Source organism: Nicotiana tabacum, chromosome 14 (genome assembly GCF_000715075.1).
Source record: "Nicotiana tabacum cultivar K326 chromosome 14, ASM71507v2, whole genome shotgun sequence".
Lineage (NCBI taxonomy): Eukaryota > Viridiplantae > Streptophyta > Magnoliopsida > Solanales > Solanaceae > Nicotiana > Nicotiana tabacum.
This window is the reverse complement of record NC_134093.1, coordinates 107,231,595-107,243,764: the sequence shown is the minus strand read 5'-3', so window position 1 is coordinate 107,243,764 and position 12,170 is coordinate 107,231,595. Positions and strand designations below refer to the sequence as shown.

Genomic DNA, 12,170 nt, shown 5'->3' with positions numbered 1-12,170 from the left:
TCATCTTTTTCCTATTCAGTGTTCGGTACTCGTATTGCGATCCGACTAAATCCGTATTCATGTCGTAAAGTCTCACATTAGGGATAAAATACTCTCTAACAAAGACGACTTAATATCCAAATAAGCTCGAACCTGATACCTGTGGTTAAGAATTAAGGTCATTATTACTTTTTTGGTAGTTGGTTCACCGTTTTAATTAACTTTAAAGCTTTATAATGTGAGATAAGATTTTTGACAGCTAACAAAAAATTCAAAAATAAAAATTGACAGCTAAGTATATAGTCTGAATATCTCAATCTTGGACATAATAGTCTCTTTCATTTTCTATATATACTCCTGCATTTGCCTTTTCATATCCTCTATATTCCTATTCTTTCTCTTGATTTCTCAAGTTTTTCTTTTTTGTTTCTCCTCTTGTTTTTGTTAATAGCATATCAAAAGAGCAGTGGAAAATATGGCTGGTGGTGGTGGCTTTAGCCGTGATCCAAATAATGGGAAAGAATATCCTGGGAGTTTAACTCTTTATGTTACTATTACTTGTATTGTTGCTGCTATGGGTGGTCTGATTTTTGGTTATGATATCGGAATTTCTGGTACGTTTTTGTGTGTATCTATGTGTCTATATGTATATGTCTACGTAGATGCGAATTCAAAATCTATAGTCGATGGTCTTAAAATATATATCCATTTTAATTTTTTGAGTACATATATATATATAGTTTGGAAAGTAAACAATGACTTCCAGGCATAGCCGGAGCCAAAACGTAAACTTGATAAATTCAGCCTTTAACTTCTTAGTGTTGAATGCACTACACTTTTTCAAGATTTTGTTTATTTTAGTAAAATTTTAGTGATTTTCAGCACATATATTTATATTCCGTCTCAAAAAATATGAATTTAGTTAAATCCGTTAGTTATATGTTACATCTTGCACCAGAGGCGAGACGGACCTATGTATAACATTGAGGGATCACCGAACCCTGTAAATTTTAGCAGAAATCTTGTGTATGTATACCTTAAAAATGGTTAATTTAAATAATCTGACACCCTGAATACTTAATGCCTTTAGAGAATACTGGTTGAACAGAATATTGGTGCTCCCGATTATGTTAAAATCTTGTGTCTACCTTTGTCTTCCACTGAGTTTAGTTGAACTCTACATAACACCCTTTGTGGTGTGACCCTTCTCCGGACCCTGCATTAACGCGGGATACTTTGTGCATCGGGCAAACCCTCCCCGCGCGCGCCTTTTTTTTGTTAAATCTTGTGTTACATGAAAAAAAAAGAAAAAAAAAAGATGAACTTGTTTCTTGTTTTTTTAAAATTATGTTTATGTTTTGGAACCAGGGGGAGTGACATCAATGGACTCATTCTTGAGAAAGTTTTTCCCATCTGTATACACAAAGCAAAGGGAAGACACATCAACTAATCAATACTGCAAATTTGACAGCCAAACATTGACAATGTTCACATCATCATTGTATTTGGCTGCACTTGTTTCATCTCTGGTTGCATCTACTGTGACCAGAAAATTAGGAAGAAAACTCTCTATGCTGTTTGGTGGTATCTTATTTTGTGCAGGGGCTTTGATCAATGGCTTTGCTCGTGGTGTCTCAATGCTCATTGTTGGCCGTATTTTACTTGGTTTTGGTATTGGTTTCGCCAATCAGGTAACATTTTCTTTTCCCTTTTTTTACTTTTAATGTTGAAGGGAGCTTTGGCGTAACGGGTAAAGTTGATGTCATGTGACCAGGAGGTCACGGGTTCAAGTCATGGAAACAGCCTCTTGTAGAGATGTGGGGTAAGGTTGCATACAATAGACCTTTATGGTCCGATTCTTTCCCGAACCTCACGCATAGCAGAAGTTTAGTGCAATGGATTGCTTTTTACTTTTAATGTTACTTTTTCTCGGGTCAGGGTGGGTGAGGTCGATTGTGAATTTAGAGTTGATGAGTTCAGTATTAATGACCACACAAGTTGGCGTGTAACTAGTTATTTTTTTCTTTATGAAAGTGGTTTGTGGACTAATTTGTGCTACTTTCACTCTTTTACCAGTAGTAAATATTCTCTCTGATCAATATAGGTATCGGGTAACTCTATCCTTAAAGCGAGTTGGTGATTTGTGTCTTGTTATGATCCAGATATTAGCATGTTTTAACATTCCTTATTAGATGTTTTTGGTGATTTTTCAATTTTAATTTTTCTTTGTTCTGGAATCTTTGTTCTGGACTTATTCCTCCTTTTCAAAGCTTTGCCATGGACTAAGTTGCTTTACAAAAAAAATAAAATAATTAGGCCATGATTTTGAAATATACAAGTTGCTGGTCAACACTTTATTATGGTTCAGGTCTGAATTTCAGTAAGTATACTGACTTAATGAGCAGCTCAGAGAAGTATGTTTATAAAGGCAAATTTCGTCATAAAAGAATGCTCTGCATATCTTTCTTCTTCTGTATTTTAATTTTATTTTGTTTAATCTATTCTGTGTTGTCATTTCTTGACTCAGAAAAGTTCACTTGAATTGAAAAGATGGTGTTTTAAAATTCAATATAAGGACCCCCACAACTTTTACAATTTGCACATTTGCCCTTCTTGAAATGGAAAACAACTTTGTTTTACTACTATGTTTTTTTTTATTTTTAAAATTTTGTATATGAAATCTGATATTTGATACTTCAGCAAGTTGTAACACTCACTGTTTTGTTTAAAATGTAGTAACCTTAATTGGATTGAGAGCACCAAATCATAGAATTTAGAGTATAATCAAGAATAATGTACCCTTTTTTGTCACATTAATCTTGACATAGAATATGTGATCCTCTTGAAACAAGCACAAATTTCCCTTTTTGTTCATTTTCTTTGGTGTTTTTCTCTTTGAATTTTGCTTAGAATTGGTTCTTTTTTTCTTCCATTTGTTTGATTAACATGTTCTTGGTAATAACTGCAGTCTGTTCCTTTATACCTATCTGAAATGGCTCCATACAAGTATAGAGGAGCTCTCAACATTGGCTTTCAATTGTCAATCACAATTGGTATTCTTGTAGCCAATATATTGAACTATTTCTTTGCTAAGATCACTTGGGGTTGGCGTTTGAGCTTAGGTGGTGCTATGGTTCCTGCATTGATCATTACAGTCGGTTCACTTCTCCTCCCCGAGACTCCAAATTCCATGATCGAACGTGGCAATAACGAGGAAGCTAAAACGAAGCTCAGGAGAATAAGGGGAGTCGATGATGTGGACGAAGAGTTTAATGATTTAGTCGCGGCTAGTGAAGCTTCTAGGAAAGTTGAACATCCTTGGAGAAATTTATTGCAAAAGAAGTATAGGCCACATTTAACAATGGCTATTGTTATCCCATTTTTCCAGCAGCTTACTGGAATTAATGTGATCATGTTTTATGCACCTGTCTTGTTCAAGACTATTGGATTTGGTGCTGATGCTTCTTTGATGTCTGCTGTTATTACTGGCCTGGTCAATGTTGCTGCAACCATTGTTTCTATTTACTATGTTGATAAGTTGGGAAGAAGATTCTTATTCCTTGAAGGTGGCTTTCAAATGCTCATTTGCCAAGTAAGTCAATTCCTTATTTTATTGTATAATTTCATCAAAAAGTACAGTCCATACACTAAACTCCCGCTATGCGGCGAGGTTTGGTAAATGGTTGGACTGCATATGGTCGATCCATTGTATATAGCCTTACCTTGCATTTTTGCAAGAGGCTATTTTTAGTGGCGAAGCCACCTTATACTAAAGGGTGTCAATTAACAGCCTTCAGAGGCGGACCTATGTATAGTGTTGAGGGATCATCGGACCCCGTAAACTTCGGCAGAAATAGTGATGCCCTCGAAATCCTGGGTCCGCCTCTGACATTCCTTCGTTGGAAAAATTATACTGTTTAGCTAGATTAAAATTTTAATTTGATGTGTATATATATATTATATTGACTCTCCTTATTTTTTTTTTGTATATTTTGACACCCTTTAGCAAAAAAATTTGGCTTCGTCACTGGTTGTTTCTACGGCTTGACCTTTTGACCACATGGCATTAACTTTTACTGTCGCGCCAAAACTCTCCTTACATTTTTATTAACATGAACTTTGTCTTGTGTGTAGATTGCAGTAGCAATTTGCATAGGTTTGAAGTTTGGAACAGATGGGAATGCAGGGAATTTACCAAAGTGGTATGCTATAGTGGTTGTGATCTTCATCTGTGCTTATGTATCAGGATTTGCTTGGTCATGGGGACCTCTTGGATGGTTAGTTCCAAGTGAAATTTTCCCACTCGAAATTCGTTCTGCAGCTCAAAGTATTAATGTTTCAGTAAATATGATCTTCACATTTATCATCGCGCAAGTGTTCTTGACACTTTTGTGTCATTTGAAGTTCGGATTGTTCCTCTTCTTTGCATTCTTCGTGTTCGTGATGACCATTTTTATCTACTTTTTCTTGCCTGAGACGAAGAATGTACCTATTGAAGAGATGGTTATTGTGTGGAAAGAGCATTGGTTTTGGTCTAGGTTTATGACTGAAGTTGATTATCCTGGAATTGGGAAAGGAAGTTACAATGGAGCTGCTGTTGAAATGGCAAAGGGAGACAATGGGCACAAATTAGTTTGAGATAAAGATTTATATTAGAGTATTAATTTGGAAAGAGGAGATAAAGATTTATATTAGAGTATTAATTTGGAAAGAGATGAAAAGGGAGTTTATGTAATGTTTTAGTTGGGATGATGTTGTTAAATTGAAGTGTTTTTCTTCTCTGTTTTCCATAGGAAAATACATATTTATTGGGTTCAATGTCAACCTCAAGCACAAATTACAGAATCCCTTAGTTGCAGTTATTTGTTCCTTGATTTATTTTGAATGAACTCGTTTGTGAAATTATATAAGGAAATATGTTTAGCCATTCTCAAAATAATAGTCAAAAAATCACAGCGACTGATACAAGATGGTAGAAGAATATCTTATTTCTCAACCCATCCATGTGCTCGCTATTTCTCCGAGAAGATTTGATTTGGAAATTCGTATTTTTCAAGAAAAGCATAATAGTAGTAACTCTTTTACATTATTATGGAGTTATTTGACACCATTTTGTCAAATTATTTTGAAAAATCTATATATAATAGTTGAATGAGAATTGACATTTTTTTTTGTCTTTCTATTTTTTTTCCTTTCGCTTATACTAACGGCGGAAAAATGGGAGGAGAATCATACACTCTTTCAAGTCACGGATTCTACAGGGACGTGAAAGGAAGATGAACGTCAATCAAATGATTCTCTGCACTTTTTTCCAATTCAGTTTGACTGAACTTTAGTGTAAGTACTTTATGAGCTTGAATGGATTATATGGGTGGGAAATAAGTGATACTCTACTTTCTAGTGTTGGCTCATTCTCCTCTCTTTCATCACTCGCTTCATGATTATTTTGATTTTTTTGTTCGGAGTATTATATCTACATAAAGACCTCATTAAATTAGTGCTATATTTGCACCGGAAACTTTCATATTAAGAGGTAAAATTCTCCTTAACAAAACCAATTTTATATCGAAGGCTCAAACCGACCGAAACGATAGTAGGTAAGAAGGCTAATAGCCCGTTTAGCCAAGCTGCAAAAATCAGCTTATTTTGATAAGTGTTTTTTCTTAAAAGTGTTTTTCTCAAAAGTACTTTTGGTGAGAAACAGTTTGTGTTTGGCTAATTAATTTGAAAAACATTTCTGAACAGCAATTAGTGTTTGACCAAATTAAACTTTAAAAAAAACTGCTTCTAAGTGTATTTTTCTCAAAAATACTTTTTAAAAAAGTGTTTTTTTTGGAAAGAAACTACTTTTTTTTGCTTCTCCAAAACTGTTTCTGTTTCTCTTCAAAAGTACTTTTTTCCTTTTAAAAGTTTGGTCAAACAACTTAATTTTAGAAAAAAACACTTTTGACCAAAAAAAAATATTGTTGCGTCAAAAGAAGCCTGGCCAAACAGGTTATAATTAGTAGAAGTACTGCACCTTGCTCACAGATCTGCAACTCTTTTTTGAAAGAAAGCTAATATATTCTTGTTTATATTTCTTACAAAATTACTTACTTATAGGGCAATTAAATATGCTTAATTTTGAAACCAAGTATCTACTATAGTAGTTTCTATAGACGTTTGAAACCGCAATCTCATATAAAATAGCTAGTAGCAATAGAATGCCATCCACAATCTCTTTAGATCTCGTATGCAACAATAGCTGTAAAACCGATTAATCTCTCCCCCTCTGAAAAAACAAATACTTTATATAATTCGACATGGTTCTTCTATCACCGAGGGTTATCGTGGGGATAAATATGATCCCTCTATCCTATTAAAGGTCGTCTCGGGTTTAAATCATGAGAGTATGAAGCTCTTCCTCTTTTATTGGCCTTCCATGATGCAGATTAGGATTAGTCGGGCCAACGAGTTCCAGACACCGAATGTTTATTTATAAAAAATAAAACAGAAGCGTGCTGTCTATATTCAAGGGTTAGTTGGGGAATTGCAACAGCTTGCAACAGATTGCTGTTTTATGATAAAATTCACCTAAAATTTATACGTTTTGTGGTCAATTTTAGAAGGTAGACAACATATTTTTGGTAACCTTGAACAAGCAACCCCTATGGTTTGGACAATTGTAGTTAACCATTTGAGTATGTGAGATTATTATGTTCGTTAAATTATAATACACAGGAATTACCTAATTTGCATAATCAGCATTTTAAACTTAATTTTATACTTCAGAAATGCCTTAATGACCCCAAACATTGAGACATTAGCCTAGATTGTGCCACTTCAATGTGCAGCCTACACAGCCATGCAAAATTTCTTTCTATCTTTCGTTTTCTTTTTCCTATATTACTAACGAATTGGTTGAGGTGATATTGACGATATTCACTATCCTAAGAGGGGCGAATCTAGGATTACTAGAACATGGGTACACCACTAACGAAAGGATAAAAAAGAAAATATTAAGTATGTATTGATCTCTATTCCTTTAAGTAAATAACTCAGCATTAAATTAAGTACACCGTTAAGCCTTTTTACAGCATAGTGATTGCCAACAGATAATATTAGATCTATTCTAGAAAATATGTACATAAAATTCTTAGATTGACGGAGAGACCTCATGGCATGCAATAAATTTTGGGCAGTATATCCGCCCCTAACTATATTAACTCATCCCTTTCATTTTATACGATGCTGTTTGTTAAACACAAAATTCAGAGAAATAATTATTTTTGGTAAAAATCAAATATAACCTATGGGCTTAAAAATATCGCTAGAAGCAAATGTTTAATTTACAAGTGTAAGTATTGGACTGTAACGTGCAAAAAATAAGAGGTATTGTCACTTTAAGTCTGTGCCAGAAACTATTTACATTTCGTAGCCGAAAAAGTGTATAAAATTTGTATAATTTTTGTATATAACATACAGAATATATATATATATACACACAAAATATTTTTTTTTTTTATTATTTTAAAAATGGTTATACAAGCATTATGACGAAAAATAACATACAATATTTAAGTCATCAAGAGATGTAGCAAAAGGAAAAGAACCTAAATTGATTTTTTTTTTCATCAGATGAAATAGTGTTGAGTAGTGCTGTTAGCGTTGACTTTTAAAAGAGTAAGAATTGTGGAGAATTTGGATCCATTTAATTTGCTATGGAAGTACAAACAAGTGAAATTTTCAGAAATCACTATTATTTAGTGGCTATTAATTTTCTATAGCTACTATATACATAATTACTTCCTATAGCTATTATTCAGTTGTTACAGTAGTGTATTCGCTGTATTCGACTGCTGTATTCATGAATATATCGGCAAAAAGCGCCTAAAAATCAGGGTTGTCCAGTTGTACGCGCATGTATTCGCGCCATGTATTCATGAATAGAGCAGCAGAAAAAAGCGCCTAAAATCAGGGCAACCTAGCTATACGCGCATGTATTCACATGTATTCGCGTTGCTGTATTCATGAATACAACAGTAAAAAGCGCCTAAAATCAGGGAAGTACAGCTATACGCGTATGTATTCACATGTATTCACGTCATGTATTCATGAATACAGTAACGATAATCACCTTAAAAATAGGTATGTCCAGCTGTCTAATAACAGAAATAATATCAATTAGTATGATACACTCCTAATATAACTCAACAAAATCAATTCTAACATGCCTCATTATCAATCCAATTAATTAGAATAATTTTTCATTGTATATAACTTTTGTATTTAGTGTGTTTCAATATTTTATTTTACTATTGCATTCATTAGATTCAATGTTTGTATTTATTGTATTCGCTATTTTATACATAATGTATTCAAATGTGTTTGTATTAACAATATTTTAGTTATTCCTAATATATGTTATTACTATTGTATTCAGTATAATTCATTGGTTGTATTCACTGTATTTTTATTTATATTCAGTGTATTTTACTGTATTTTAAAATTAAATGTATTCACTGTTTATATTTTATTTTATTTTAATATTTATATTCAGTGTATCTCAATGTTTATATCATGTATTCATGCATACTGTATGTATAGTATGCATTAATACAAGTGTATTCAGCTATATTAAAAAAAATACAAACCTTCAAAATACATAAACACATGCAAAAAAATATATTTATACAAAAATACAACGGGTTTAAGTGAATTTGTACAGAATACAATGCATTTGTATCATTTTATGTGACTAAATAGAAAATAAGAGAAGAAAGTTCGTCGAAGATGGCGTTTTCCGGCCAAGACTCCTTGTATCGCTTCACTACCTCTTCCATTATAATTTACAATGCTTCCAATTCTGCCGCTTCTTCCTCTTTTCTCTCGTACTTACCGCACTAACAATTTCTCTTTCTTTTCCATCTCTCCGTCGCCCAAGGTATCTCCGCTTCCTTTTTTTATTATAGGTTTACTTTCATGTTTCTGATTTTGAGATTTTGAGGCTTTCTTTTATGATTTATTTCTCTTTCGTGTATCTATGATTTGGCATATTTTACTCAGAGAGAGAGAGAGAGAGAGAGAGAGAGAAAAGAAAAATTCTGAAAGGGAATCGTGTGCTAATTGAAAGAAAGAGATAAGAAAAACATAAATAGCGTATTTCATGTCTTATTTTATGCCTCAATGGTAGTAGACACCATAAATACTTATTTTAATTAGGAGATATACGTTTGGGGAAAAAAATAGTAATATTATTTACCCGAAAAATCGGATAACGTTAAATTTATGTATGGTTCTAAGGATACGTAATATCCTTTGTTACAAAGATAACAATACAAGTATTTTGACTATGAGAATGGGAATGATGAATATCTTTTGTTCTAGTGTCTTCAGTGTGTCCATAACTTACAAGGATCCCCCTTTTATAGTAGAGGGTCATTACTTTATTTATAACAAAAAATAATAAAATAAAGCATATAGTGGAGGACCCATGATAATTTGTCTCTTCCTCGATTCTTGCCAAGATTCTCTCTTTTGGTGCGGTTGCAACGGCTCTTGTCTGTGAGCTCGATACTAGCTCGAACTCGTTACTGGGTCGAGCCCTTCGGTCTTAGATCGAGTTTAACCTTCGGGATGGGCGTCACGCATTTCCGACCTCGAAGCAATGTCTTGCAGATCGATTTGGTCACGGGCTCGATAAGGTTATCGAGCCGACTCCTCAAGCAGCCTTCGGACTCGAGGCTCGTTAGTACTGTCTTCGGAGCTCACTCCCAAAATCCCACTCCGATTTCTTACCACTTGAACTCGATCAAACGTAGGAAGGCCGAAATCTATTTCGACCATATACAGATAGTCCCCTCGTTTCTCACGAAGGATGTGGTGAGAATCGATATGATTTTTGACGGTTCAATCGGGTTATAAGCTGACGTTTTAACAGGGATCGATTATGACATATGTGATAGTTGTCCCATCGAATTAGTCTTTCAAGGTATTTAATGCTTGTCAGATGGCGGTCAGCCACCTCTGATATTGAACCGTTATGATGCGAGCCTATAAATAACCCTTCCATCTAATATTTACCACTTTTACACATTCACTCTTCCAAATTTTCTTATCTTTTCTCTCTATCTCGTCGCTTGCATAGCCATCTACACCAGAGTTTTGGTGTCGTCAATTTTTCACTTTGCTTTGCCTTTCTTCCTCTCATATCAATGGCTAAAACTTTGAAAACTGTACCTCAGAAGGAGAAAGCTTCTTCTTCACGGTTGTCTGGCGACAAGGCGCCGATGGAGCCGTCCACCTATGACTATGTTCCCGGCCCATGTACTCTGAAGATCGATTTTAAGGTTGAGAATCCTTCATTTGTTCCGGGTCGATGCGAGCACGTGTCGATGTACATGTGCTCTATAATGGAGGGTCATCTCGAGGCCGTTAGGAAAGACTGCAACTGGGGTTCCGAGGTTGTGTTGCAAATTCCATCCCCCGAAGAGAGCATCATCACCCATGTGGAGGGGTTTTTAAGTGTTTACACTTATCCCTTCACATTGGGTCCCGTCGACCCGGTGATCATTGATTTTTGCAAAAGATATCAGGTCACCCTCGGTCAAATTCATCCCTCTCTGTAGCGTATAGTAATCCTACTTTGCTTCTTCTCCATCAAAGCCGGGGGGCTGGATTTTTCCCTCAATCACCTCATACGATTATATCGGCCTCAAATCTTTCGAGGACTAATCAGACTTCATCGTCAGGCATCGAAGGCTTTGATGTCGAGCATCGACGAAGATAAGGATCGGGGTTAGATGGGCCGTTATATTCGGGTGAGGACCCGTGACCTTATTCCGGAAGAGAAGATGTCGTTCCTCGAGGAATGGAATTTCGACCGTAAGTGGTTCTCATAAGACGTTGCTTTTCGTATCTTTTCCCGATTTTTTCTGATGTCTTTCTCCAATATACAGCCACCCCTTGGATTCCACAAGCGGTGCCCGACCTCGAGGATTAGGTTCGGAAGTTAGTCTCAACTTCCTCTTATGCCGAACGCGCTTGGCGTGATTTGGCAAAAGGTAGATGGGAGGCCAAGAATCATGGTAAGGTTTTACTTCTCGTTTCCTTCGAAGTGTTCTTTGTGCTCCATTCATTACCAATTTCCTTTCATGCAGGTGTAACCAAGGATGCCGCTTTGAGGCCTTTGAGCGGTGAAGAAGGAACCAAGTCCCCGGTCCCGAAACCGGGGAAAGATAAAAAGCGAAAAGCTGCCTCTCGATCAGAGGACTCCAAGCCCAAAACTCGAAGGGTGAGGAGGAAGGCAATTGCTCCTCCGATTGACTCGGTCCTGCGACTAAGAGAAGAAGAAGAAGAAGGCGGTGCCTCGACTTTGGTGATCCGATCTGTGAGAGCTATCGAGGTCACCAAAGCTCCTAAGCTGATGGCGGCTGTACTGGTCGGGGTTGGCCCCGGGATCCCGAGTCTTGATCGGAGCGCCCCAAGTAATTCGCTTGGGTCTATGACAGTGGGTCATTCGCCTTCCCTTCCAACCTTTTCTGAGGAGGCGTTAAAGGAAGCTCGAGATTTGAAGACCCCCGATATGGGCGGAGGCTCTAGTGCAGGGGATCTCTTTTGGGATTGCTTTACTGGAGTCGATGATGCTTCTGATATTGGTGACACTTCTCTTCTACTAGAAGAGGCCCAACATTTCATTACTCGGGTAATGATTTTACTATACTTGATTTCTTTGTTCTTTTCCAAACTTGACTTGTGTTCTTTCCCTACTGTGCAGGCCATTAGTAGGTTTCGAGTCGACCTTAGCCAGTGTGAGGTCGAGCTTCAGAAGGTCTCGGGGGAGAGAGATGCCCTGCGGCTTCTTTGCAGCCAAAAAGACGAGGCTATAAAGGACCTCCAAGCGGATTTGGCTAAGGCTCGTGAAGAAGAGGCCGAACTCGATAAGCAGGTGAGCCTCGTTCTGTTAAAGTATGGGTTTGACTCAACTGTGGAAGTTAAACCTTCGTTGTCTCAGCTACAGCAAAAGGTTGAAAAGATCGGGTCACTTCGGGAAGAAGTTGATCAAATCAAAGTTGAATGTAATCGGTGGAAGGAGACTATCGATCGCCTGGCTACGGAAAAAGAGACCATTTTGACCAACTTATTATCGGTCGATGTTCAGCTTCGAAACGTCAAGCAAAAGGGTTCGGCTCAAGCTAAGATGATCGAGGAGC

General features: G+C 36.3%; 1 protein-coding gene across 1 annotated transcript; it reads left to right on the top strand.

Moving 5' to 3' along the window:
- Positions 1–339: 339 nt before the first annotated feature.
- LOC107796425 (sugar transport protein 12) lies at positions 340–4,864 on the top strand. Its single transcript, XM_016619220.2, has 4 exons — positions 340–593; positions 1,348–1,670; positions 2,948–3,571; positions 4,114–4,864. The coding sequence occupies exons 1-4, from the start codon at positions 455–457 to the stop codon at positions 4,615–4,617; spliced, it is 1,590 nt and encodes a 529-aa protein (XP_016474706.1). The 5' UTR covers positions 340–454; the 3' UTR covers positions 4,618–4,864.
- The last annotated feature ends 7,306 nt before the right edge of the window (positions 4,865–12,170 follow it).

Bases quoted from the DNA above. Each gene is read 5' to 3' on its own strand.
- LOC107796425 (XM_016619220.2), top strand. From the start codon at position 455: ATGGCTGGTGGTGGTGGCTTTAGCCGTGATCCAAATAATGGGAAAGAA. The intron at 594-1,347 runs GTACGTTTTTGT...TTTTGGAACCAG, and splicing joins TTATGATATCGGAATTTCTG to GGGGAGTGACATCAATGGAC. The intron at 1,671-2,947 runs GTAACATTTTCT...TAATAACTGCAG, and splicing joins GTATTGGTTTCGCCAATCAG to TCTGTTCCTTTATACCTATC.